The sequence below is a fragment of the Canis lupus genome, chromosome 15, assembly GCF_048164855.1.
Source record: "Canis lupus baileyi chromosome 15, mCanLup2.hap1, whole genome shotgun sequence".
In the NCBI taxonomy this organism is placed as follows: domain Eukaryota; kingdom Metazoa; phylum Chordata; class Mammalia; order Carnivora; family Canidae; genus Canis; species Canis lupus.
Genome location: NC_132852.1, coordinates 15,502,838 through 15,530,720, shown reverse-complemented (window position 1 = coordinate 15,530,720; position 27,883 = coordinate 15,502,838). Strand labels below are relative to the sequence as shown.

The 27,883-nt window shown below is 46.6% G+C and overlaps 1 protein-coding gene and 1 pseudogene across 13 annotated transcripts in view; both read left to right on the top strand.

The window, feature by feature from the left end:
* The window catches only part of ACSL1 (acyl-CoA synthetase long chain family member 1), a 70,509-nt gene extending 47,400 nt beyond the window's left edge, over positions 1 to 23,109 (top strand). For 6 of the 13 annotated variants that reach the window (XM_072775957.1, XM_072775960.1, XM_072775959.1 and 3 more), the window contains 16 exons: positions 191 to 290; positions 950 to 1,128; positions 4,599 to 4,631; positions 4,782 to 4,833; positions 5,447 to 5,520; positions 8,159 to 8,236; positions 11,123 to 11,257; positions 12,647 to 12,781; positions 13,826 to 13,921; positions 14,576 to 14,648; positions 16,375 to 16,463; positions 17,632 to 17,748; positions 19,278 to 19,421; positions 20,845 to 20,946; positions 21,052 to 21,123; positions 21,437 to 23,109. In XM_072775957.1, coding sequence (XP_072632058.1) covers positions 191 to 290; positions 950 to 1,128; positions 4,599 to 4,631; positions 4,782 to 4,833; positions 5,447 to 5,520; positions 8,159 to 8,236; positions 11,123 to 11,257; positions 12,647 to 12,781; positions 13,826 to 13,921; positions 14,576 to 14,648; positions 16,375 to 16,463; positions 17,632 to 17,748; positions 19,278 to 19,421; positions 20,845 to 20,946; positions 21,052 to 21,123; positions 21,437 to 21,577 — 1,620 coding nt within the window. In that variant the 3' untranslated portion in view covers positions 21,578 to 23,109. Of the gene's footprint in view, positions 1 to 190; positions 291 to 949; positions 1,129 to 4,598; positions 4,632 to 4,781; positions 4,834 to 5,446; positions 5,521 to 8,158; positions 8,237 to 8,309; positions 8,388 to 11,122; positions 11,258 to 12,646; positions 12,782 to 13,825; positions 13,922 to 14,575; positions 14,649 to 16,374; positions 16,464 to 17,631; positions 17,749 to 19,277; positions 19,422 to 20,844; positions 20,947 to 21,051; positions 21,124 to 21,436 lie in introns of all 13 variants that reach the window. The other 7 variants (XM_072775951.1, XM_072775953.1, XM_072775954.1 and 4 more) reach the window with 3 other exon arrangements.
* On the top strand, positions 8,475 to 9,553 carry LOC140604661 (eukaryotic translation initiation factor 4E type 2 pseudogene; annotated as a pseudogene).
* Positions 23,110 to 27,883: the final 4,774 nt, after the last annotated feature.

Below are 27,883 nucleotides of genomic sequence, written 5' to 3'. Positions count from 1 at the left end.
AGGAGCCCGATGTGGGACTCGATCCTGGGACCCTGGGATCATGCTCTGAGCCAAAGGCAGATGCTCAACTGCTAAGCCACCCAGGTGCCCCTAGTATTTCCACTTTGGATCTCTCTAGAGTGTGGTTCTCCTTGGAGTGGTTCTGTGATAACATCTTATTTTCTCTCCCCGGCCTTTACTGTTCATTTAGTGGGTGATCATCGAGCAGGGATGCTTTGCGTACTCTATGGTGGTCGTTCCCCTCTATGACACCCTTGGAACAGAAGCAATCACCTACATAATTAACAAAGGTATGTTTGTGGTCTCTGGGTGGACCTTGGCCTAGTTATCAGCTAGATTTGGTAACTTCACATTTAGTTATATTTGATTGATAGGGATTTTATGGTTTTTTTTTTAAGATTTGATTTGATTGATTGATTGATTGATTGATTGATTTTAGGGATGCTTGGGTGACTCAGTGGTTGAGCATCTGCCTTTGGCTTAGGGCGTGATCCCTGAGTCATAAGATCAAGTCCCACATGGGGCTTCTTGCTGGAAGCCTGCTTCTCCCTCTGCCTGTGTCTCTGCCTCTCTCTGTGTGTCTATCATGAATAAATAAATAAAATCTTTAAAAATAAAAAAGTTTATTTGAGAGAGAGTGAGCAAGATAGAGAACGAGCACGTGCACACAGACAAGGGGTGGAGGCAGAGGGAGAGGGAGAAGCAGACTCCACACTGAGCAGGGAGTCCAACATGGGACTCCATCCCAGGACCCCAGTTTATGACCTGAGGTGAAGGCAGATGCTTAACTGACTGAGCCACCCAGGAGCCCCTGGGATTTTATGTTTAAATGCACATCTGTCTTTCTATTTAAAGATAATAGTCCTTAAAATAACCTGGTGTCAGGTATTACACAGTCAGGCTTTAAATATCTCAGAGCTCATTCTTCATTGTATCTCTTCCTTTCCAGCTGAACTCTCTCTGATTTTTGTTGACAAGCCAGATAAGGCCAACCTCTTATTAGACGGTGTAGAAAATAAGTTAATACCAGGCCTTAAAATCATAGTCCTCATGGACTCCTATGGCATCGATCTTTTGGAACGAGGCAAGAGGTGTGGCGTGGAAATCATAAGCATGAAGGCCATGGAGGTGAGTCACCCTGCTCATTTCTCTGATGGGTGTCCCTGAGGCTACTTTGGTTCAAATGTGGCATCCAGTGCTACCATGCAGTCCCAGCTCTGGTTGGTCCTCTCAGCAACCCATAAAAAATCAAAGAGCAGAAACTCCTGTCTCATTACTGGAAAGAAGAATTCTACATGTGTGCCCCACTGTGAATTCATCACATCTTACAGAAAATACCCTCATAAAACAAGTTGCAATGCTCACATATTTATCCTAGAGTAGTGACAAGCCACACCAAGAAATGCGAATTTCCGATTCAGGTGGAGATTTAAGTTTGTATGTCCTTTTTAGGCCTTCGTGCCACTTACTTAGTGATTCGTTTCTAAAATGGAGCCAGCTACAGAAATCTGCCTCATTATTTTTTTTCCCAAGTTGCTTTTATAGCATCCTGGAGAATTTCCAGCATAAGATGTTTGATTTGGTTTATTCTTATATTAAGTTTCTTAAGATTCACATTAATCAAAGCTTTAAAGGTAACTGTTCTAGGAGAATGAGTGGGGCCCATATTTAAATTGGTTGTTTGACATCATATCGTGTAAGAAGCTGATTCTCCCAGTTGGATTTGGATTAGAGAGTTTAATCCCAAGAAGCTGGTAAGAGGAGGATCTTGTCAGGTACATATTACAGGAATAGGCTAAATACAGTAAGTTGTTCTCCTTCCGGGAACATTATAAATACTTTTCTGGAACTGTTACAAATAGAGTTTCCATTTTTATTTATACTTCTCCTTCTACAAGGAATTGGGGGCTACAAGCTAGGACCTATGTAATACCTTTCTGGAGGGACTTAGGAGTCATTAGGGAAACTGATTCGTTCTGACAGAGCCTTTGCCTCACACGTGTACACACTCATACACAAACGCACACGTAGCAGAGAAGCGGACTCCGTAAGAACCCATGTGCTATACTGTTCACTTGGGCTTTTTGCTAGCTTTTTATCTAGCGTTTCCTCACACTTGCTTTTTCACTTACAATTACCGTTCACAATAATGTCATCTTTTTCCCCACCTTTCTTCCTCCTCCCTAACCCCACCACACAGACACACATACGTGTGCACACACGTGCACGCAGGAATTTTTTGGTGTTTTTTGACTGCTCATATAATGTCATTTTAAGATTTAAAAATTTAGGTAAGTGAAGATCATATAGTTTCTATTAAAGGCTTTATTTTATAAAAGACATTGTTTTACACTTACCTGTGTAATAGGATTCATACTTGGTCTTTAAAAATTTTGTAAGCAAAAGGTTAATATTTAAGAAGTGAATTTAAAATTGGCTTTATGGTTGATCATATGATCAAGTTTATATTTATACATATTTTTATAGGATGAAAAAGAGAAAGATTGGCGTTTGGAATTTTTACTTTTTTTTGAAATTTTATTATGAAATTTTCAGACATGCAAACAAGCTGGAAGAATTGTACAGTAGACTGCCATACACCTACCAAGCACCCTCCAGCTAGTGTTTTAATAATTTTGCTTCATCACTTGTGTATCACTCGTTCCTCCATTCATTCATGAATCTTTTTTTTTAATGCATTTACATTAAGTTGCATTTTTTGCCCCCCATAAATTCTTTAGCATGCTAATCATTAACTAGAATTCAGTTTTTCTTCTGGGTAAAGTTTTTGGTTTTTGGTTCCGGTATTTGGAGCCTGAAGATAGCAAATCCATTATTTATTTATGAATGCTGTACTCTTTTTCTATATGACATCATTAAACAGGTTTGAGGCTTGGCAAATAAGGCACTCATTTGGATAATATTTGTTCCTGATAAAGGCCAAATCTCATGAAACTATTGTTGTTGTTTTTTTTAAAGAGAAAGAAAATGTGTACAAGCAGGGGGAGGGGTAGAGGGAAAGAGAATCTCAAGCAGGCCCCACAAGTGGCACAGAGCCCAACGTGGGGCTCGATCCCATGACCCTGAGATCATGACCTGAGCCAAAATCAAGAGTCAGGTGTTTAACTGACTGAGCCACCCCAGTACCCCACTTCATTTTACTTAATATCAATTTTTTAAGGATTAGAGATCTTAAGAAGTTATGTGAGAATTTTTTGAGCAGGTGAATGGCAATTTGGGTCTGATAAAAATTCTTTTGAAAAAAAAAAAAATGGATGGGCAGCCTCAGTGGCCCAGTGGCCCAGTGGTTTAGTGCCGCCTTCAACCCGGGGTGTGATCCTGGAGATCCAGGATCGAGTCCCACGTCGGGCTCCCTGCATGGAGCCTGCTTCTCCCTCTGCCTGTGTCTCTGCCTCTGTCTCTCTGTGTCTGTCATGAATAAATTTTTAAAAAATGAAATTACCAGTCCTTCAGCTCTTAGTTGAAATTTTTTTTTTTTAGTTTATTTATTCATGAGAGACACAGAGAGAGAGAGAGAGAAAGAGAGAGATAGGCAGAGACACAGGCAGAGGGAGAAGCAGGCTCCATGCAGGGAGCCTGACGTGGGACTCGATCCTAGGTCCCCAGGATCAGGCCCTGGGCTGAAGGCGGCGCTAAACCGCTGAGCCACCCGGGCTGCCCCCCTCTTAGTTGACTTCTAATTGGACTTCACTGTTACTGTTTTGAATCAATGGTCTGTTATATATATATAATTTAAAATGTAATTAAGATTAAAAACAGTTTAAATCTGTATACTGGCCAGAAACTCCCTGAGTCCTGAGCACACTCATCAGATTTCCACTTAATTCTAGGCATGCTTGCTCCATATGCTCATTCAAGCCGTTCAGTTTTAATAGGAAAAGAATATAAATAGTTCATTAAAGAAATTAATAGTAATTAAAGTGGCCACTGAGATGCCTTTGTGCAGTGAGCTGAAGAGCATCAAAATGAACCCCTGATGGTGATGGGGAACTGGCCACTGGGAAATGCGCCCCTCAGAAATGAACCTGCTGCTCTTCATGTCCATTGGAGAGTGGTCTTCCATCTTTTGTCATAGGCTGTTTTATAATTGAGGTTCCCAAATCTTTTTTTTTTTTAACCCACTTCATGTGGGATACAGATATTTGAGCCTCTGGCAGGTAAATTTTTTCTCTCCAGACTGAAGAAGACACTAGTTATCTCGAATTGGGTGACCACATAGCCACGCTGCGCTCAGATTTCGGGAGAATGCAGAATATCTGCCATTCTTTGGTTTGGTAAAAGATTCTGATTCCTGTCTTTTGAGTAAATCCTGTTTCAGAGGCCAGTCCTAATACCATTTATATGGTTCTGTGTATGAGAGAAGACAACTGGACAACAGCTTCTGAGAACAAGGCATAAATATTTCATTTCTGGTTCATTAAACTTGCCAGTCTCTTTCATTGGAGGTGTCTCCTGGCTTTGAGACAGCTCAAAGTGAATCCCACGGTAAAGTCAACTTGAAGCGACTGGATGTCACCTCACTCTCTACATTTAGAAAATGTTTCCATTCAAGATTTTTTTTTTTCTTTCTCCTTAAGGACCTGGGAAGAGCCAACAGACAGCGGCCCAAGGTAGGTTCACAGTGTCAGCGCCCCTGGTACAGCCCTTGCAATAGCTGTTTGTCTCCAAGACTAGTACAGATCTTGGGGGTTAGCTAATCTTACGGTCTTCTGACTTAGACCACCTTTGTTGTGTTGTTGGTTTTTTTTTATGTGCTGTAGCCCCCTGCACCTGAAGATCTCGCAGTAATTTGTTTCACCAGTGGAACCACGGGTAAGTTTTGACATGCATCTGCCTCTGAGTGGCCTCTGGAGGTCTGTACCCCCTGCTCCCTTACTTGGATGGCGACCTGGCAGGTGACTTAGTTGAACTACATACAAGTGGATCAAAAGAGGAAAGATGAGGGTTCAAGTGCTCTTTCCTTGTCACCATGTCAGGCTTCTCAGAATCTGAGCATGCCGTGTATGTCCTCAGACACTTACGGAAGGCAACAGTAGATTCCTCCCATTTCCTGGGACAAACTGACCTTGTTTTTCCAGAAATAAAAATCCCTGCGTTTTCTCCCCTTACTGCTATGCACACCCTCTAAAAGTCACCCGTGTTAAAAATAATTAATAAAATAAAATAAAATAAAATAAAATAAAATAAAAGTCACCCGTGTTAATAAAGGTCATTGAAAAAAAAAAGGTCATTGAAGATAAGAAGTTCCATAGAAAGGTTGCAGATTGTTCGGGAATTTAAGGACCTCCAACGTTTGGCTGTCCCGAGTATGCCTAAGGCTAGAGGCTCTGGAGACCCCAGTTATACAGGGTTCTGGGCTTCCTTAATTTCTGTCACTTTGGGATGAACTTTGTTTAACTTTGTTCTGCTCATGTGTGTTCCTCAGGCAACCCCAAAGGAGCAATGATCACTCATCGAAATATAGTGAGCGATTGTTCAGCTTTTGTGAAAGTTACAGAGGTAAACTTTTGGGATATTGTCGTCTTTCTTCATGTTCATTGGTTGGCATTAGGCCTCAAGAACGAGAGTGGTAAAGTAGCACCCCGTGCAAGGGCCATGCTGTATTTGGAGCACCATTTAAAATAGAGTTAAGATCTGAGCTTTAATACGGTCCTGCTCTCATATAGTTTTCCTTGTGGACCGAATCTCCAGCTCCAGCTTGTGCCCGCAAAACTGAAATGACAGACAGGAATTATTACAACTTTTATAGGATACAACTTAATTTGGATACTGCCCCGTAAATGTTTCTAGGAAAGGAGCAAGAAGAAATGACTCTCGTGTGCTTTTTATTTACCATTCCAGTGTGGGGAAGATACTTTTTTTTAGTAGACAGATGAAATGTTAAATGCTACATAGAAGGTTTCTGAATTATCCTTTTTTATTAAAGTCGATTGAACTTGCATTGTATGAGAAAGCCTTGAACTTTAGTTGGTTCCCTGTAATCTGAAAGTTTGCCCACCTAGTGTCCCAGTCCACCGGGCTGCCGTAACGGAATCACACAGGCTTGAGTGGCTTTAATGACAGGTATTTATTTTCTCATGGTGCGGGAGGCTGGAAGTCCATGATCAAAGTATCAGCAAACTCGGTTGCCGGTGAGGGCTTTCTTCCTGGCATGTAGGTAGCCGCCTCCTCACTGTGTCCTTGCCTGCCCTTTACTCTCTGTGCACCTGGAGAACGAGAAAGGGGTTTTGGGTGTTTCTTCAGCTGCTTCCAAGGACACCAGCCCTATTGGATCAGGTCCCCACCCTATGACTTCATTTCATGAGTTACTACCTGAGTTACCTCCCTAAGGGCTCCATCTCCAAATCCAGTTACATTGGGGTTTAGAGATTTAGCATGAATTTGGGGGAGCAGGGGAGATATAATTTGGTCCACAGCACCAACCAAGTTCAAGTATTTTGAACTTGAGTTTTAGGAAAGGTACTTCTTGAACAATATAATGCCTTTCCCCCAGATCCTTTGTATGTTATATAATTTGCCTTTGCAGTCTCTAGGAGAGTTCTTCTGTGGGCCCTGATTTTCCTAACGGGAGCCTGGGCATAATAACCACCATCTTTGGTGGTTACAGAAGGCCTGTCTCACTCTCGCCTATATCCATACTTTCCTAGCCCCAAATACCTTTTTTTGGAATATACTTTGTAAACAGAATTCAACATTTAGTACCTCATCTAAGCGGAATTTAAGTTTCCTAATTAATTAGCCTTCAAAGAAAACTTAAAATACACCAGTGGCTCGCTGAGGCAAATGATTACAGACTTTATTTAAAATGAATTATACTGTCAAGGGCATTCTCAACTTTGTAAAACTTCTAATCTTGCTAATGCACGTTTTGGGGATGCCAAATCAGAAAATTGAAATGTGCAGAAATTACGGAGCCTGGCTTCTCATCACATAATGTTTCCTTGCTGAGATGTACTAATCGGGATGCGAATCACACTTGAATAAGATTAATCTAAGATTATGGCATGTTCAGGCTATATCACGTGCCTGAGCAAACCCAGCTCAGGACTGATGCTTTCATCTGTCACCGCGTTATTATGAAGGACAGCCAGTTTCCACGCGGGGATGGGCACAGCCCGGAAGCGGTTGCACAGGCACCTAATGGGGCCTTCATTCCCTTGTCGGTGTGGCAGCAGCTGCTGTAGGCAGCCCTGCTTGGCCAGAATTCTTTATGCTAATAATATGAACATTCCCTGCAAACCCTCACCAGTGCCTGGCCCTAAGGAAAGCCCATTCTTAGCCTTGAAATGGAAACCAGATGTCCAGCTCAGTGTAGAGGCAGACCTCCATCACAATCAGCATTTTATAGGAGGGGCTGCGAGATCAGAGCTCGCACTAAACAGATCGAGATGTTGTTTTCATGGGGTAAAGTAGGCCGTTCAGGTAAAGATGTCAAACTACAATACGCAAAGTGCATTTATACCACAAATGAAAAAGACTTGGAAACCAGTTTCTCTTACCTTCTCTCTTACTTTTCCTTTACAACATAATATGCTGTTTTATGTTGGAATAGATCTATTTCCTTTTTTTTTTTTTTTTTTTTTAAGATTTTATTTATTCATGAGAGACACAGGCTGAGGGAGAAGCAGGCTCCGTGCTGGAGCCGAATGTGGGACTTGATCCCAGACCCCAGGATCACACCCTGAGCCAAAGGCAGACTCTGAACTGCTAAGCCACCCAGGCCTCCCAAGAATAGATCTATTTCCACAACATAAAATGCTATGCTATGTTGGAATGGACCTTTAATTTCTTACTTAAGGTGAAATGGAACTTGCTGGGCAGCAGGTTACCATACCTTCGAAATACTAGATGATTAAAGCACATGATCCCTCAATATTCCAATTTGGACAAAAGTTGCCTGATTTTGACTAAAAGCCCCAAGCTGGTTTACTTTAACGTAAGGCATGACCTCCACTCTAATGGAACGATTAAAGTATTAAAGTATTGCTTTTCATTTCATTCTTTGGTGAGAAATGACCACAGGTGATAAGCAAAAGCTGTTTCTATGTAGTATTAAGGTATTATGTGCTCTCTGAAATAAAACGTGAAATTACTGGGAATCTAATGCTTTTCTGCTTGCTGATGTCTTTGCTTACAGAACATAATCAGTCCTTCCCCAGATGATACTTTGATATCTTTCTTGCCTCTCGCCCATATGTTTGAAAGAGTTGTAGAGGTAGGCCTTGTTTTGTGGGTTTTTTTGTGCTTGCTGGCTTGTTTGTGTTCTGCTAAGTCATTGTGTTTTACAGAAAGTACTTGCCTTGAATGCCAGTGACACACACATATCGTTTTTACCACTTGCACACATGTATGAGCAGCTCTTGCAGGTAAGTTTCTTGTGCAGACTGTCCTCCCTAGAGAGCATTCTTTGCTCAGCCCCATTGTAGAAATGGGGCCGGTCACTTAAAAAAGTATAAATGTTGGTGGGGGGAGTCTGCGTATTTGAACTTTAGTCACTCATTTTTAAGTTGGAAGCTCAGACTTTTGAAGGATGTGCTCATGAGCACAGTTGCAGAAAGACTAACTGGGAGGCAGTGGCGATGGCGGCGGTGAGAGGATGAACAAGTTCGACGCATTGAAAGATGATGACAGTGGGGACCATGATCAGAATGAAGAAAACAGCACACAGAAAGATGGTGAGAAGGGAAAAACGGAACGAGACAAAAGTCAGGGCAGCAGTAAGAGGAAGGCTGTTGTCCCTGGGCCAGCAGAGCATCCCCTGCAGTACAACTATACTTTCTGGTCTCCAGAAGAACCCCCGGCTGTCCCACCAGCTCACAGTGCTATGAACAGAATATCAAACAGATTGGCACCTTTGCCTCTGTGGAGCAGTTCTGGAGGTTTTATAGCCACATGGTACGTTCCGGGGACCTGACAGGCCACGGTGACTCCCATCTCTTCAAAGAAGGAATTAAGCCCATGTGGGAGGATGACGCAAATAAAAATGATGGCAAGTGGATTATTTGACTGCGGATTCTCCCATTGCTGGGAGAGTCTTATCCTGGCCATGTTGGGGGAACAGTTCATGGTTGGGGAGGAGATCTATGGGACTGTGGTCTCTGTCCGGTTTCAGGAGGACATTATTTCAACATGGAATAAGACTGCCAGTGACCAAGCAACCACAGCCCGCATCCGGGATATGCTTCGGCAAGTGCTTAACCCACCTCCCAACACCATTATGGAGTACAAAACCCACACCGACAGCATCGAAATGCCAGGCAGGCTGGGCCCCGAAAGGCTCCTTTTTCAAAACCTCTGGAAGCCGCGGTTGAATGTGCCATGACCTTCTCCCTCTCTGGATGGCACCATCATTGAAGCTGGCATCATCGGAGTCTCTTGTTCTGTTGGCGTGCTACCTGGAAGATCCTTCTCTCCTGGACAAGAGGAATTGGAAGAGCATTTTATGTTTTAAGAACAGGCTGATACGCAGCAGCTACAACAACAGCTGAGATCACTTAATAAATGGTGCTAAACTTAAAAAAAAAAAAAGAAAGACTAACTGCGAAGGTAGAATTTTTACAGACACCATCCTACAAAGACTCATAAAGCTTCTGCTTCTGTAAAAAGCCTCTCTTTTCATTGTGCTTGTTCATGATGCACAGTTTGGCTTAAGACTCGCTTTTTTCACCAGTATTCTAAGCGCCCTTGAAAAAGCAGGATGATCTATTTTTTTTTTTCTTAAAGATTTTATTTATTTATTCATGAGAGACACAGAGGCCGAGACATAGGCAGAGGGAGAAGCAGGCTCCCCACTGAGCAGGATGCCCAACATGGGACTCAATCCCAGGAACCCAGGATCATGACCTGAGCCAAAGGCAGATGCTCAACCACTGCACCACCCAGGTGCCCCAAAGCCTGATGATCTTTAGCTGACCTTGACCTGGGCTCCTGGTATACAACCATGTGACAAGAATCATCTCTTTTCTTTCTCGGACAATTTTGGATCATATACTTCTAGGAAAAATCAGAGGGTTCATTCATTCAACAAATATTTGTTGAGCATCAGCTATGTGCCAGGCACTGTGCTAGGTGTCAGTGACCTAGACTAATCGAGTGGTGACTAATGGAGAGCAAGTGGCCCTTTGATTGGCTGCTGGCCTGTAGGATGCACTTACCCTAAAGGATCAACAGCCACGAGATCCTGTCTTCCATCTGTTCCCTCTGCTACTGCACACCTCAGGGGATCTTGTGAGTTTCCGAAGCAATCTCAAAATGAGTTGATAATGGACCATATATACCTAATTGCAGTTTTGGAAGTGTGCCTGGGAGGCAGGCCACCCTGAACAAAAGCCCCCTCCTCCCCAGCTTGAATTTTTAAACCATAAACCATGGTGTACCGTTTTAGTGGCTTCTGCTTTCAAGCCTTGAGATCATTTGTACTTCCGTGGCATCATCTTTTGAATCTCTCTTTCTTTTTAAAATTTAAAATAAGCAGACTGTTTGTCAAGTGCATATGGCTTCTGGGTGCAATTTGCATCGGACAGGAACAAATCTATGCAGTAGATTATAGCCGAATGTCAAGCCACTCTGGTGTTTGATGCCCCAGTGTCTCAATGGCAACGTAGTCAGTGGCTTCTCAGAAATTTTTTGTTAGATTCAGATTTTTTAAATCTTTAATTTTTAAATTAAAGACACTTCAATAAGTTTGGTAAGTAGCTGGGTTTGCAAGGAGCTAAGTTTTTGTTTTGAGAATAAATTAGGCCTAAAGTTTCCAGGAGAGTAAAATATTTGGGTTACATAACACCATGTCGATTCATTCACCAGCTATTTATCATAAAGCTGAAACAGCAGAAGCTCCATGATCACCACTAAAAACAACATAGTCTGGTTTCTTACCAGCTTCTTTATCTTCAGGATGATCAAGAGAAACACTACACTTTAATGTTGTGCAATGACCAGGGAATGCAAGAACATATTTTGAAAAGCTGCCTACATGTAGGAACTTCAAGATTTCTGGAAACTAGTCCGAAATGCTAAAACGGAAACTTTGTGTGTCTGTGTGTATGTTGTGCAGTCCCTGCTTTGATGATGACATGTGGGTTATTTTTGTTCACTGCCCTAGTGTGTAATGCTGTGTCATGGAGCTAAAATAGGATTTTTCCAAGGAGATATCAGGCTGCTTATGGATGACCTCAAAGCACTTCAACCCACAATCTTTCCTGTGGTCCCTAGACTGCTGAACCGGATGTTTGACCGAGTAAGTTCCAAGCACCAGATTGGGGGCAGAGCCCTGGACCTGGAGTCTGAGACTCCGGTTTGAATTGGGGCAGCCAGGTACCTTCTGTACTCCTGGTCTCGCAGAAGAGCGGTTTACCTCAGTGAGCCCTTGGTAAGGATCATGAGAGAAAACTTGTGAACGTACTTTGTAAACTGGAAGGCCCAATACAGGTGTGATATGGGAGGTCATATTATTTGTACATAAACTCTTTGCAGCCTCTGTTTTCTCATCTGCATGGTGGACTGTTACCTCCTCCCCCTGCTGCGTAGCTCATAAAGTCACTAATTGCATCACATGAGAACAGTATCTATAAAAAGGTCCTATAAATTATAATGTCCATGCACGCGTAACGTTACTTACTTAGCCACATGGAAGGAAGTGATTATGCTAAGCCAGGGGCAGAGAGAATGCCAGCCTCCTCCATGGAAGGGTCACTGTGGCATGGAGCACACACCCCGGGCAAGACCAGTGGGTGGCATGAGCAGCCAGTCTTCAGGATAAATTTGGAGTGGGAAGTTTTCATGCCCTTTGTTGTAATACAGGGCTTCTGTTACTATGTGTGAGTACCTTCTCTCTCTCTCTCTCTCTCTCTCTCTCTTTTTAGTGGTCCTTTCAAAAAACTATTTAAAAACGACTTGACTGAGATAGAATTCACATTCCATATAATTTACCCATTTGAAGTGTGAAATCCAAAGATTTTTAGTATATTCACAGAGATCTGCAGTCCTCACCACAGCCCATTTTTATCACCTCAGAAAGAAACACTCTATCTGCCCTGTAGCTGTCCTTTGCTCCCGTCCACTCCCAGGCAAAATGGATCTACTGTTTGAATCTATACATGCCCCAATCCGGACTCTCCTATGAATGGAATCACGTACCGTGTCCTTTGTGACTGGCTTCCTTCACAAGGTTCATCCATGTGGTAGCATGTGATAGTACTTCAGTACTTCATCCCTTTTAGTGGCCAAGTAACATTCCACTGTATGGATAAAACGCATTCATTTATCCTTTCATGCGTTGGTGGGCATTTGGGTTGTTGTCACTTTTTGGCTATTATGCGTAATGATGCTATGAGCGTTCATAGACAGGTGTCTGTGTGGACATGTGTTTTCGTTTCTCTTGGGTACTTACCTAGGTGCGCAGTTGCTGAGTCACATGGTAATTCTGTGTTTAACTATTTGAGGGAACTACCAGTCTGTTTTCCAAAGCAAGTGCGCCATATTGCCCACCCTGCAGCTCCCATCATCGAGCTGTGGATGAGGGCTCCAGTTTCTCCACATCTTCACCAACACTTGTTAGTATCTGACTTTTTGATTTGAGCCATCCTAGTCATTTTGAAACCTTCTTTTTTTTTTCTTGACTCGTTAGATTTTTGGGCAGGCAAACACCACGCTGAAGCGATGGCTACTGGACTTTGCCTCCAAAAGGAAAGAAGCAGAGCTTCGCAGTGGCATCATTAGGAACAACAGCCTGTGGGATAAACTCATCTTCCACAAGATACAGGTGACAGATTCACAACTGTTGTTTGCAGCGTAAACTAATTTGGGCTTCAGAGTTTCTATGAGGGCTCTTTTTTAAAGTGAGGTGTGAAGGTGAGAGAGAATGGCACATTTTTATTAATTCTGGCACATTTCTAAAAGTTAAGGATAAAGCCCCTGTGTACATACCTCAGTATGCCACACAAATCTGAACAACACGGTGACACTGGAGGGCAGAAGAGGAGCCAGGTTATTAGAGCCTTTGTAATTTTTTTTTAAGTTGATTTATTTATTTGAGAGAGAACCTCAAGCAGACTCTGTGCTGAGCATAGAGCCCAATGCGAGGCTTGATCTCATGACCCTGAGATCATGATCTGAGCTGAAATCAAGAGTCAGATGCTTAACCGAGCCACCCAGGGACCCTGAGCCTTTCTAATTTATTTTCATTTAACTTTCCTTTTTGAAACAAGTATGTTACTCTTGATGTCATTTTTTAAGACACGAGTGATAATGTGGAATAATAATACTATGTCCAAAAAAAAATCTCCCCAAATTGTGCTTGCCCCCAAATCCACTACACTCTTGTTCTAATTCCTTAAAAATATGTCCAGGTAGAGGCGTTGGCTTGTTTTTCATACCCCGTTGAGAGAGAAGGGTGTAGCTTCAGGCGGAAACCAGCTCCAGGGCAGCCCAGGTGGCTCAGTGGTTTGGTGCCAACTTCCACCCAGGCCGTGATCCTGGAGACCTGGGATCGAGTCCCACATCAGGCTCCCTGCATGGAGCCTGCTTCTCCCTCTGCCCGTGTCTCTGCCTCTCTCTCTCTCTCTCTCTCTCTCTCTCTCTGTGTCTCTCATGGATAAATAAATAAAATCTTTAAAAAAAGAGAAACAAACACACAAACAAACCAGCTCCAGCCAGGCCTTCCACTTTTGAACGTCTGTGAGTTCTCTGGGCAAGGGTGGCGCCTGCGGAGAAGGAGCTGGTGGACCAGGGCAGTGGGTTCCCAGCAGGGGAGGGGGTCTTTGGGCAGCCCTCGGACCCTCACGCACCCCTCTCCTTGCCTTGTTAGTCGAGCCTGGGAGGAAAAGTCAGGCTGATGATCACAGGAGCCGCGCCCGTGTCCGCCACCGTGCTGACGTTTCTGAGAGCAGCGCTCGGCTGTCAGGTGAGGTGGGCGTCGCCACGGCTGATTGTCTTGGGCCTTTTCAAGCCCAGGCATCTCCTTTCCGGAAGTGATCCTTAGGCGCATGGGCTTTATGTTGGCTTGGAAGGCCTTGTTATTCCCCAGTTGCCCAGGGACAGGAGTGTGTGTCCATCTCTTACCCTTGGCAGGAGAGGATGCGTCCGTGGCCACAATGGACCATGTAATCTCCTCTCGGGTAAAGATCCAAACGTGGAACTTGCCTTTAATCAGGCCCGAGGGCATGGGGCTGGGTGGCAGGTGACCAGCTGGCCTGCAGACCCCGCGGGGCACCCGCCTTAAAGGGGGCGGGGAGGCAGCAGAGACTGGGTGACAGGACGTGTGTGCGGCCCAGCAGTGAATGGGCAGAGCAAGGGGCCTCCTGGGTGGGCCGTGCACGCTGTGACCTGCCAGGTCGTGTCCCTGTCCCCAGTCGCCTGTCCGCAGGAGGGTAAATAGCAGACAGCCACAGGCAGCGGCTGGGGTCGGGTGCTGGGGTGACAACATTTGGCCATAGTGGCAGGAGTGTGGAACAGATTCACCACACAGAGCATTTAAAAAGAGGTGTCCCATGGCCAGCTGTTCCTCGGGAGCGAGTAGAACTTACCAATCAGTGTCCTTACTAATGTCTGTCTCCAGTTTTACGAAGGCTACGGACAGACGGAGTGCACTGCCGGCTGCTGCCTGACCGTGCCGGGAGACTGGACAGCAGGTAGGGACGCTCCTCCTGGCATCTCGGGACGCCACCAGCAGTTGCTGGAACTGGGTTCATCACTGGCTCCCTGGCCAGCATGAGCTCTGTGTCCCGGGTGACCAGGCCTCGGGGCGGGCAGCCTTGTAAATCGGGGATGCTCGTGGAGGAGCACGTGCACTGGGGGGCCCCGACTGTCAAGCGGGTGACGGTCAGGATCCCCAGATTCTGACGCAGGCCACTGAGGGGCCGATGCCCTTTTCACCAGGTTCAGAACGTTTGGCTCCACCGAGCTTTCTGGGAATTGGTCGGGGTCTCGTTATTTGCTGGCAGACGTGACTTGAGTTTACACTGGGCGCTGTGCTAGGGGTTGAGGCCACAGAGAGAAAGAACAAGTCATTGCTCCGCAAAGGCATGAAGAGGGGCAAATACAAAAATAATCCATTGAGCAGCCATCCTGGACAAGGTTCTATGTTCGGTGCCTAAGACGTGCCTCAAGTCCATTTCATCCCAGCAGCGTGTCCCTGTGACATAAGTCCTGTTACCTCTGAGAGGAAATGATTGTTGGTTAAAAAGCTTGTAAACCATATATAAGAATTTGCACAGCATTAGTGCTTCGGAGCCAGGATTGCAACCCAGATCTGGCTGCAAAGTTTCTGCGCTTTCCTCTCTGGCACACTGCTGGTACGTTCCACACTCTGAGAAGCGAACTCCACCCATTGATTTAGTATAGGACGAATATGAGCACTATCTAGAAACATGGATTCTCTTGCCCACACCCTCGTAACCCAGTTCTGCTGGGACTCAGACTAACAGTCCCAGAACCTTCTTCATGGTTTAATTTTTAACCCCTCGTTTCTTACCAGCCTCGAAAATTCAGAACAGTGATCACTTTATGCAAACATTACAAAAACGTAGGAGGAATTATTTGTGATGCTCTTAAAACCTATCTAACTTGTGTTCTTTTTTTGTTTGTTTGGGTTAAAAGACAACCCAATCCTGACAACTTTCAGCAGGACAGTTGAGTTAGCTGTGAAAGTAAGCACCATGCTATCTTAATAAACTTAAATCTAAACACATTCACCCAGGCCATCTTGGTCAGAGCGAGGTGACATTGAGAGAATAATCCAGGTTTGGCAAAGCTGTGTATTTTCTCTTCTTTGAGCAAGTAGGGATGTTAAGTCTGTGTGAGGGAGAGGTTGCAAATGAGCAGGGGCTTCAGATCGTAGGAGCCTGGTAAAAGATTTAGAAAGCTTGCTTCCGGGTATTTTGTAGAAATCTTTACAATCAACAGCCAAATTTTGTTTTAAAGATTTTATTTATTTGTTCATGAGAGACACACAGAGAGAGGCAGAGACAGAGGCAGAGGGAGAAGGAGGCTCCCTATGGGAAGCCCGATGAAGGACTTGATCCCAGGACCCCAGGATCACACCCTGAGCCAAAGACAGACTCTCAATCACCGAACCACCCAGGCATCCCCTCAAAAGCCACATTATTCATACTTTTGAAAAATAATTTGCTGCATCAAACTTGGGAAAGGTCCTTAAGAGAGTTTTGAATGTTTGTCTCTGTTCTAGGAATAAACTCTGTGTGTTCATATACTGGGGGAGACAGGCTATCCTCGCAGCAAACAGATGTTGATACCAACTGTTCTTATTAAGAGCAGACCTGCTGGACATACAACTAATGTGGCTGAAGGATATCAGTAGTCCTCCCAGGAATGATCATTCTTTCGTTTACCATGCAGGCCACGTCGGTTCCCCGATGCCTTGTAACCTTATAAAACTTGTTGATGTGGAAGAAATGAACTACCTGGCTGCCAAGGGCGAGGGCGAGGTGAGTGAACACAACCCCCGGGTCATTCACCTTTGGACACCCGGCCATGACCCGTGCGCGGCCACTTCCCAGCAGTGTGGCCGGGAAGCTTGACGCTATTGGTGATCCTGGGTCAGACAGGCTCCTTTTTGAAGGTGCCTTTATGTGGGAGGGAGACCACCAAGGTCTCTTCCGGACAGCACCGGGACTTGGGCTGGAGTGCGTGCAAAGGCTCCAGTGCCCAAGGCCTGGGGCACAGCTCCTGTCAGCTAATAGCCCAGGATACCTATTAGGGAGAGGCTAGGAGAGGGGGAGCCTGATTACTTCAGGGTGAGTTCATCCCCCTTGTAGCCTCGAGCCGGAACCTTGGGCAAGCATTAGCCCTGCATTAGCCCTACATTAGCCCTTGATTGCTGCTGAGGTTGTTAGGACAAGGAAACAGGGACCTTGGACGTACCTTCAAGATCCCAGTCAATGTGGGTCTGGTAGCTCCTTCTGGATCATGGGATTCAGGGCTTCTTGTAAAGGTTGAGATACACACACACACACACACACACACACACACACACACACACCAGTTTTCCCTGGAGAATTCTCCAAAAATGCTGTTAGCAGATCATCTCCCCTCACCCCCCACCCTGCAGTTGTAGAGAGATACGATTGACGTACACACTGTCTGTGTTCAAGGCTAAACAGCATAATGATTGGACATACGTACTTTATGAAATGATTATTCCCCACCATAAGTTTCGTTCATATTCCATCATCTCACATAAATACAAGAAAAACGGAAAAGAAAAAAACAAAGATTTTTTCCTCCGTGATGAGAACTCTGAGGATCTCATCTCTTTAACTTTTAAATATCATCACATGTCAGTGTGAGCTGCGGTCGCCAGGCTGCATATCTGGTCCCTGGTGCTGACCTGGCTCCTGGCTGGATGTTTGTCCCTTTTTTAATATATATTTTTTATTTATTTATTCATGAGAGACAGAGAGGGAGAGACATAGGCAGGGAGAGAAGCAGGCTCCCTGTGAGGGTCACAATGCGGGACTCGATCCTGGCCCAGGGATCACGACCTGAGCTGAAGGCAGACGCTCAACCGCTGAGCCACCCAGGCGTCCCCATTTGTCCCTTTCGATCTCCTTCCTCCACCTCCCCCCACCCCGCTCACGATCTTTCTCTCTTCAGGTGTGCGTGAAAGGGCCAAATGTATTTAAAGGCTACTTGAAGGACCCAGCAAAAACAGCAGAAGTTCTGGATAAAGATGGCTGGTTACACACAGGGGACATTGGAAAGTGGCTCCCAGTAAGTGCTCCTCCCCTCTCGCCCCCGTCCACAGGTGCTTTTCTTCTGCCGCAGGGAAAAAGATACCCTGTTTGCCGCACGTCTGCCACGTACTAACCTCGCTTTTCCTTTGCCCGCTGAGGGCGGGCACAGGGATGGCCCTTCCACATCCCGCAGGGAACAAGTTTACACTCTTTGCGTGCCGGGGTGGGGTTTTCAGCTGAACGGTAGCAAGTATGTTTGGCTTTGATGCATGGTATCAATTCCCGTTGCTGCTCCTTGTTCAAAATCCAGAGAGATCATATGGCTTTTTCTACGTATCAGCGCTGGGCCTCGGTGTTAAGGCCTCGGTTCAACAAGGGTTGGCGGACACTGTGGTAGATGGCCGGCAAGGTGTGGGGGCAGGAATTTGTAAATATACATGTTTCATAGGTTTGTCATCCCGTTAAAAATAGGATAAGCATCCCTTAGGCCAACTCCTTTGCATGTAGTCTCAGAATTGTCACAGTAGACAAATGCCAGAGTCTGTCGGAAGAGGGACAGGCATGCACAAGAAGCCCTACTCATGGGTATGACCAATCTTGCTTGCCATGGTGACACCCACAGCTTTTTTGAAGTCGCTGTGTTGAATTGCAAGTACTAAAATGGCTAATGTAAGTTTTATTATTGTATGTTGTTCAATTCTTCTAGATTTAAAGTGTGTAATACTCCCGGAGATTTTTACTGATTTGACAATGCCTCCCTGCTCCCCACCCAATTAATTCAGACTTCAGAAACCCAAGTTATTTAGAAATACATTAAGTCCCTCTTTTCAAGTTCAGGAGGGATGAAGTATCAGTTCTAATTCTGGCTCTGGCTCTAATGAACACATTTCATAATTTCCCTGGACCTCAGTCTGCTCCCTGTGGAAGTAGCACAGAACCAACATGCAGTGAGGGAACCATAGAAACTTGCCTACAGCAGACTTTTGCAAGCATAGAAACGACCCCGGGAGTGGGACGGCATGACAGTCAGCTGGGGGGTTTTGGCCACCAGAGGTGGACACGATGGTGTTTGGCTCATCTAGTGCAGAGGTAATCTTCCTGCAGTCCCTACGTGGGCAGCTGGCACCCTGGCCCAGGGGCTGGGAGCAAACCCCTCCCACCCCCTCCCGTGCCTTGAAATGATGACAAAGGAAGGTGGCAATCAGCCTCTCTGTAGGAGCTTTACTGAGCCCTTGCTCTGCGCAGAGTGCTCTGGAGGAGAGTCTGTGTCTGTGCCCTCAAGGAACGCGACCCCTACTCGGGGAGGCAGCTGTGCAGCACACAGCCATGGGCTCCGGAGCTCCTTTCTCTCTGCTTGGCTCGCTGGCCTTAGACGAGCCGCTTGGTCTCTCCAAGCCTTGGTTTCTGTCTCCGTATAAGGGGCTGATAACTGGCCCCTGTGCAGTATTCTCAGGACCAGAGGAAAGCCTGTGAAAAGGGCCCTGTACTGTGTGTGCCTGCCACAGGGCGGGGGGCAGGGTGGAGCAGCCCCGGGCCCACCCCCAGCACCTCCCCTCTGATACACAGAATGGCACCTTGAAGATCATCGACAGGAAAAAGCACATATTTAAACTGGCACAAGGAGAATACATAGCGCCTGAGAAGATTGAAAATATCTACGTGCGAAGTGAACCTGTGGCTCAGGTGTTCGTCCACGGAGAGAGCTTGCAGGTATGTGCCTTCTGCGCAGAGGGCCGTGACGGCCAGGTGCGGCGGGGCCTCGTACTCTGGAGGTCTGCGGTGCCACTCAGCTGGCCTTCTGGGTGCCGTGCCGAGTATTACTGCGGTTTCCTGCCTGGCACTGCTCATCCAGAAAGGTGTTTCTCTTTAAATCCCAATCCCATGTTTTTCTTTGACCTAGCTGGAGTGGTCTGGTGTACCAAGGGAAGTTGGATAAAGGCATTAGGGAGTGGGTGAGATACTGAAACTATGAAAGGAAATAGTGATAATAGTGATATTATGTTTAAGAAAGCCCCGAAGTTTCATGTTTTTTTTTGTTTTGTTTTAATGATTATTTATTTATTTATTCTTGAGAAACACACAGAGAGGCAGAGACACAGGCAGAGGGAGAAGCAGGCTCCCTGTGAGGGACCCTGGGATCACAACCTGGGCCAAAGGCAGACGCTCAACCACTGAGCCACCCAGGCATCCCAGACTCAACGTTTTTATGCTGTGTTTCCGAAGTCATTCTTGAGCAGTGGGGAGTCTGAGCCCGTATAGACGTGAAGTTGAAAACCAAGGTCCTACTGTAGTGGAATGTCTTTGCCAAGACGTTGGGCAGATGGTGGCAAGGAAGAGAGGGGGATCTAGTTTCCTAAAAGCTAATCTCTTTAGGAATCTTGAGATTTTTAAACACTTCTGGAAGAATATTTTCTCATCTTATAAGAAATGCACCTATTTTTCTTTGGGAGTGCACCTGTTTTTCTTTGACCTGGAACTTTGATTTCTATTTAGTTTGTATTGTTACTAAATTGTAAAAAAAAAATAAGACATTGGAGATTTTAAAAAATGAATCTGTGAAGCAGTTACTTGATACCTTGTCTGCTTATTCGACCCTGTTTGATTAAAATATATGTATATAAATATATATGAAAAAGTAAATAAACCTCAGGGTTCCATTAGATGTTGATTCCCAGTGGTCCTTTTAAAACACTTAGTTGCGGGGATACCTGGGTGGCTCAGCGGTTTCGCGCCTGCCTTTGGCCCAGGGCGCGATCCTGGAGTCCCGGGATCGAGTCCCGCGTCGGGCTCCCAGCATGGAGCCTGTTTCTCCCTCTGCCTGTGTCTCTGCCTCTCTCTCTCTCTCTCTCTCTCTCATAAATAAATAAAAATAAATCTTTAAAAAAAAACATAAATAAATAAATAAAACACTTAGTTGCAAAATTCCTGATGCCGCGCCGTCTGTTATTAGAGCAGAGAGCTCTGAACCTGGGCTCAGTGACTCCTGGGGGCTGGTAATCTGTCCTAAAGAGAAGGTCTGTAACTTCTAGCAGATTCTCCCCGGAGTCCATCGTGCAAAATGATTAAAAGAATCGCTATTTTAGAACATCTGTCTGGATCAAGCCACATAATAATTCACTTGTCTGTGTTAAAGGCATTTCTCATAGCAATTGTTGTACCAGATGTTGAGACGTTAGGTCCCTGGGCCCGAAAGAAAGGACTAGAAGGCTCCTTTGAGGAACTGTGCAGGAACAAGGTAAGGCTGGCGGCTGTGTGGTTCATCCCCGACCCCTCGCCCAGCATCCAGCCGCCTTCAGAGCCCTCCAACACAGCAGGCGTGTTGTCCCCTCCCCTTTCTTAGGACGTCAGAAAAGCCGTCCTGGAAGACATGGTGAGGCTGGGGAAGGATTCTGGCCTGAAACCCTTTGAACAGGTAGGATTTTCATCCCCTGGCATGCACCCCAACGAAACAGTCTCTGACCTGAGGATTTCATGTGAATAGGCATGGGGACACGAGGAGTAAGCTGGGGGACGGTTGGCAGGGGAGGGATTTCTGGAACCGAGGGTGGGCCTTCTCTCCTGGAGGTGGGTGTCCAAGCCCGGAGCCTGTCGAGGAGCAGCCCCTGCCCTGTGCTGAGCGAGCCCACCGGCCTGAGTCCGAGGAGGGCCTGGCCACGGGGTCTCCATCCCCTTGGACCTACGTGCTTGTAGACTCAGCCTGAGTCCACACTCGTGTTTATTTGTAGGTCAAAGGCATTGCTCTCCACCCTGAATTATTTTCTATTGACAATGGCCTCCTGACCCCAACAATGAAGGCGAAGCGGCCCGAGCTTCGGAATTACTTCAGGTCACAGATAGATGAACTTTATTCCACCATCAAAGTTTAACGCGAGGAAAAAACCACACACCTCCAGTCTCCCGCTGATGGCCTTCACGTTGGTAATTTGGACTAGCGCGCACATAGGAAAGGGAGTGTCCAGGTTTGACTTGTGCATTCGGGGTTCTTGTCATAGGAATATTAGAGGAAACGGAACACTGCCTTACAGTCACCCCGTGTTGCAGACCATGTTTATGGCGATACACAATTTCCAAAATGAGCCTTAAAATTGCAAAGGGGAAACTATAAATGTGCTAAGTTATTTGAGACTTCCTCAATTTAAGAAAAAAAAAAAGGGGGGCGGGTGAACACTTCTGTCTCCCTGTTTTTCTAACCAAGGGGTTAGGACTTTGCTATTTCTGAGATGTCTGCTACTCGCTGCAAATTCTGCAGTCGTCTGCTGCTCTGACAAGTACAGTGCACTGGAGGGAAGCTGTCCCTTAAAAACAAGAACTGTCCCAGCTGGAGAACGTCACAAGTGGACCAGAGATTCTTTCTTAATCCCTGCCTCCCACGCGCCCGGACGACCCTTCTAGAAGATGCCGGGTTCCGGAGCCCCCATGTACTGCAGTCCCTGTGGTCCCCTCGGAGCACAAGGTTCCCGGTGCAGAAGAGAACAGATCGAGCTCAGAACAGCTCAGACACCAAGTCTCGGATGAATGGCTGCTCACCTGAGCCAATGGATTCTGGGGCCCATGGAGCAGAATGTTCTCAGACTCTTCTCCAGACCCGATCCTCCCCACCCCCATCCCAGCCCAGGGGTTAGAAAAAATCTGCCTTAGACTCTGCAGTGAAGACAAGCATTTCAAGAAGGAAATAATTACCTGGATCAACCATGCTTAACTGTGACGCCTCATTAACTGTCCACTTTATCTTCACCGAACCAGTCATTCTTCGTTTGTGATGGCCAATGGATTTTTAATGTGGTTTTCATATCAAAAGATTGTGTTGTGATTAACTGGCTTTTTCCACACACCCCCGTCCCCCAAATAAATTCTCAGGCAGGGAGTGTCTTTAAAAATAGTAAGGGAATAGATATACTCGGGTACTTATTGAAATGGACAGTAATAAACAAATGCTTTTATAATGCTACCTGGTTTTTATGAAATGTCTTTGACAAGCCAAAATTCTACGGTGTAGCGATCTGGAAAACTCATTTCCTGGGATTAACTTCTCAAGGGATTTAAAACAAAAAAAGTTAATGTGGGAAATTAGCTGCATTTCACTTTACTGAAAGTCTTTGCCACGTGTGATCGAATTAAGTTGTCATTTATACATGGAAAGCACTTGGTTTTGGGGTTTGTGAGAGTACGTGTATTATACAAGCACAACAGGGTTTGCACTAAAGAATTGTCATCGTAGTAACACTATTTGGGAGCCTAACTTCATACGTGTATTCTTAATTGCACAAAAAGTCAATAATTTGTCACCTTGGGGTTTTGAATGTTTGCTTTAAGTGTTGGCTATTTCTATGTTTTATAAACCAAAACAGAATTTCCAAAAACAATGAAGGAAACCAAAATAAATATTTCTGCATTTCAAGTGAGTGAAAGCCTCTCTTTTTCTGTCGGGGTAACATTTGAGGCAGCCTTGGACGTGCCACAAGTGAAGAGCTGGAAGGGCCTTGGGGTGTGGGCGAGGGGGGTGGCGGGGCTCCGATCCGCCTTCCAGCATCTTCCCCGACACTTACAGAGGCCGACTAGGGGCCTCAGGCCATGTTCTCTGGCAACAGCCCGGGCGGTGTCATGCAGAAGAAAATCATGGTGTGAATAATACGGATATTCTTGGAAATGCAAATTCTCTGCTGGGAAGCTATGTTTCCGGGGACATTGGCTATGGTTGGTGGTTCTGTGGTGCCTTTAATCCTGTATATTTTAGTAATTCCCTTACTAAGCACTGTTTTAGAAGCTGTCTTATTTATAGCAGCCAACTTTCTCTTTCCTTTTCCTCTTGTTTCCACACTACGCTATCATTGTGAAGATTTCCTCTTCTGTAGATGTTAATCAGCCCCTAGTTCCTTATATAGTCTGTGGGGTTGAAATCTGCCTCCCGCCTCCCTTCTTAAATCTCATGGTTGGTATGGAAATGTTTGGGTTTTTCCCTCCCAAGCTCAAGCCCTGTGCACATATCTCCGGGAAGGCCTCCTCATCCATTCCGCCCTCTGCTTGAGTTCCTCCATTCCTTTCTCTTCCTCTTCCCCTGAATGGAGGAAGCGTGAGTGTCTTCACACTGGGCATGACCTTTCTTACCCCTCCCTCAGTGGGTGATCATTAAATAAATCTCATGGGAACAAACACAGTTTTGAACAAAGCATCTCTTGCCTGTCTCTGAATTCCACTGCAGGTAAATCCTGAGGTAGTGTATCCGTCTTCGGGACTGCTTCTCTCACTCACCATACCGTCCTCAGGGCTCATCCGTGTTGTAGCACACGCCGGGGTGTCCTTCCTTTTTAAGGCTGAATAATAGTTCATCGTCTGCACACACCACGTTTCCTTTATCCGTTCATTTGTTGATGGACATTCGGGCTGTTTGTATCTTATAGCTCTTGAGAATTGTACTGCTGTGAACACGGGCGTACAAATATGCTTTAGTCCCTGCTTTCAATTCTCTTGGGTATGTACCTAGACGGAGAGTTGTTGGATCATGTGTATGGTAATTCTATGCTTAATTGGTTGAGGAATTGCCATATGGTTTTCCCCAGTGGCTGCACCACTTGATATTCTCACTAGCAATGCACAAGGGTTCCAATTTGTCCACATCCTGTCTATAAACCTCCTGTGTGGATTTCTGCTTTTGATAACACACATCCCAATGGGCATCTCAGGGTGGTTTTGCTTTGCATTTCTGTAATGATCAGTAAGGGTGAGCATCCTTGCCTATGCTTATTGGTCATTCGTGTATCTTCTTTGGAGAAGTGTCGCTTCAAGTCCTTTGCCTGTTTTTACAAATTGGGTTGTTTGTGTGTTTTATGGAGCTATAGGGGTTCTTTATATATTCTGGGTATTAATCCTTAAGCACAGCCTTTCAATTCTTAACTCTCGTGGTGCCCTGTCTGGGGTCGGTGCCTGTCAATGGTGGTAGATACTCAGTGGCTCTCTCCCACAGACCAGCCCACGCCTCCAAAGCCCAGTGGTCTGTGTGTCAGGCCCAGCTGGAGCAGAAGAGGGTGGTTGACTCAGAATGAGGCAGTCGTTTCTTCTGTCCAGACCCCCTATGTGTGTGTGAAGCTTCTCTCAGGAACAGCCAGAGAGCAGGACATGGGCCCTGAGTGAGGAAGCACGAGCAGGGTAGTGCCAAACCACAGCAGCGGCTCTGCCCTCAGAGCTCTTCCTGCCCCTGCAGGCCCCAGCGGCGACACACCCTCGTTCGAGATCTGAACTCCGAAACGTCATTTGTTTTTAAGTATATTTGGCATTTGGTAACTATTTTTGCCTCACGTCCACTTTTTTGGTTACTTGGAATAATAATAATAATAATGAAGAAGAAGAAGTAGAAGAAGAAGAGGAGGAGGAGGAGGAGGATGACAACGACGACAAGATGCATCAGATGTTGCCACATGCCAGGTACTATACTATTCTTAGCATTTTGCACAGATGACCTGTTTTATGTTACAGCCCCAATGCTACCTACTTGTCCCCATCCTACGACGAGGAAATTCGAAGCACACAAACGACGTGGTCAGTGTCACACATCCGGACAGAATTGAAGCAAGGCAGGCTGGCTCCAGGATGAGCTTCCAACCTCATGCTGCCGGTGTTTCTTCTTGTTTACCTTTGGCAGTGAACTTCCTGACAAAACGTGTCGTTGGATTATTTCTCCGCCCCGGCTGTTCTGCCTCTGAGCCTCAGGACACATGGTTTTGGTTCCTATCCCATGATTGTTCTTCATCAGAGCAGGAGCTAATACTACGTCCCAGAGTTTTGTTCTGGTTTTAGGGCTTATCAAAAATTGTATAGAGTTGCCGTCTGCGATGTGGGCAAGCCCAAGACCATCAGGGACTAGAAGTGTAATAGAACCAGCCGCTCTTATTTTAGGAGGAAGATGTGCGTGAAGCTGTGTCACAGGCATGTGGTCGGTTTGTGAGATCCCTCCGATGTTCTGGAAACATCCCAGGTGGGGTACCGCGTTGCACGCCCCAGTGCACTGTGCTGTGTCCCTTCCTCAGGTCCCCGTTCAGCCCCCCCATAAAACCCAGTAGGCCCCGGGCCGAGTCCACAGTGACCTGTTCCCATCAGCTAGGTGCCAGGTGCAGTTCTGTGCCGAGGCCCATAAACACCATCGTGTCTGGGATTTTCATGCATCTTTCTGGCAGGTGTTTCTCTCCATGGCAGCCTGAGCAGAAGGGAAGCCTGCCAGTCTGCCCCAGTTGCCAGGCAGTGGGGCGGTGGAGGGGGGGGGGGCGACAAAGGGCAGCAGGTCCTGGGGGCACCTTGAGAGGTGCCCCCCCCCCCCCCCCCCCCCCCCGGCTGCTGGGCTGAGCATCCCTCCAGTTGCTCCAGTTACTCCACATGCGTCCCTCCTTCTCCGCTGAGCAGCCCCAGGTGTGAGCCCAGCCCGCAGGGGTGAGGCCCCCAGGGCAGCCCCTTTCCCCATGGGGTCCTGGCGGAGACCCCCAAATCAGCAAATCCCTCACTCAGCACCAGACATGGGGAAATCAACCCCCTTGCCTATCATCCATCTCAGCACAAAAAGAAACCCTCATTTTTCCTGTTTGACCTTTAATTCCTCCGCACTGTTGACCTGCTTCAAACAGTACAGAGGGGTTTTTCACAAACGTGGGTTTTTTTTTTTTAAGATTTTATTTGTTTATTCATGAGACTCAGAGAGAGAGACAAGCAGGCTCCCTGCGGGAAGCCCAGAGCAGGACTGGATCCCAGGACCCGGGGATCACACCCTGAGCAGACGCTCAACCACAGAGCCGCCCAGGGACCTCACAAACAAGTTTTATTTATTTATTCATGAGACATAGAGAGAGAGAGAGAGAGAGAGAGAGAGAGAGAGGCAGAGACACAGGCAGAGGAGCCTGATGTGGAACTCAATCCTGAGACTCCAGGATCACGCCCTGGGCCGAAGGCGGGTGCTAAACCCCTGAGCCACCCAGGGATCCACAAACAAGTTTTAAATGCCACTCACTTTTGCTGAGATTTTTAATGGGGGGAGGAGAGCGGTTGTGCCGGTGGATTTTCCCTAGCAGACGCTGTCCTTCCTAAATACTAAGGCTCCTGGGTTTCCCCTCCAGGACCTGGGCAGACTTCCTGCTTTGCATGTGGCTGGTTCAAATGGGAGGGTGAGTCATGGGAGTGACAGTTGGGGAAGGGAGGCGTGAGCGGGAAAGGGGGCTGCCACCTGGGCACCGGCGGTGTGGAGTGGGACAGGTGTGAAGCATGCGTGAAACCGGTTTGCTCGCATTCTGCATTGAGCGACGTGTGCAGACAGAGGGACTCTCCCCCAGGAGGCCTGCGCTTTCCCACACCCACTGATACTGCCCCCCTGCTGAGCTCCAGCCAGCTCCCCGCCCCACCCGGCCCCACCTGGCCAGCTCCCCAGCTCCCCAGGCCAACTCCCAGCTCCCCAGCTCCCCAGGCCAGCCCCTCAGCTCCCCAGCTCCCCAGGCCGGCTCCCTAGCTCCCCAGCTCCCCAGCTCCCCTGCTCAGCTCCCCAGCTCCTCAGGCCAGCTCCCCAGCTCCCCAGCTCAGCAGCAGGCCCTGCACCTGAGAGGAATTCCGCTCACCATGCCTATCCTTCTGATGCTTTCTCCCCTCCCCTATCAGCCTGTCTGCTCCCCATTCCTACTGCCCAGCTGGGGTGGCAGCCATCCCTCCCTGGGACAACTGCACCAGTCGTATCTCTGTACTCATCTCTACTGACTCATCTTCTTTTCCTCCACTTTGCAGCAGGCTTGAATTTTTCTAAATCACAAATCTTACCATGTGATTTCCCCAGTTGAATCATTCAGAAAGTTCCTGTTGCTCCCACATCCAAACTGCTTACTGTGTTTAGAGGGGACGGCTTCTCAGACTTTATTCTGCATCAGATCCCCTGGGGATCTTAAAAATGTAGATTTGAATTCAGTACATTTGAAATTGGGCCTGAACTTGTGCATTTGGAATAGGCTCCTCAGGGGATGACAATGCTGCTGGTCTGCGCATGACACTTTGAGGAGCAAGGAACCAGAGAACCCCTGCTTGTGTCCCTAGCCTCATCTTTGGCCACCTCCCCAACTCTGTTCCAGCCACACTGAACTTATTCTAGCTCCCAGAATGCATCACACTCTTGCTCACCACTGGGCCTTTGCACAGGCTCTCTCCCTAGAGCA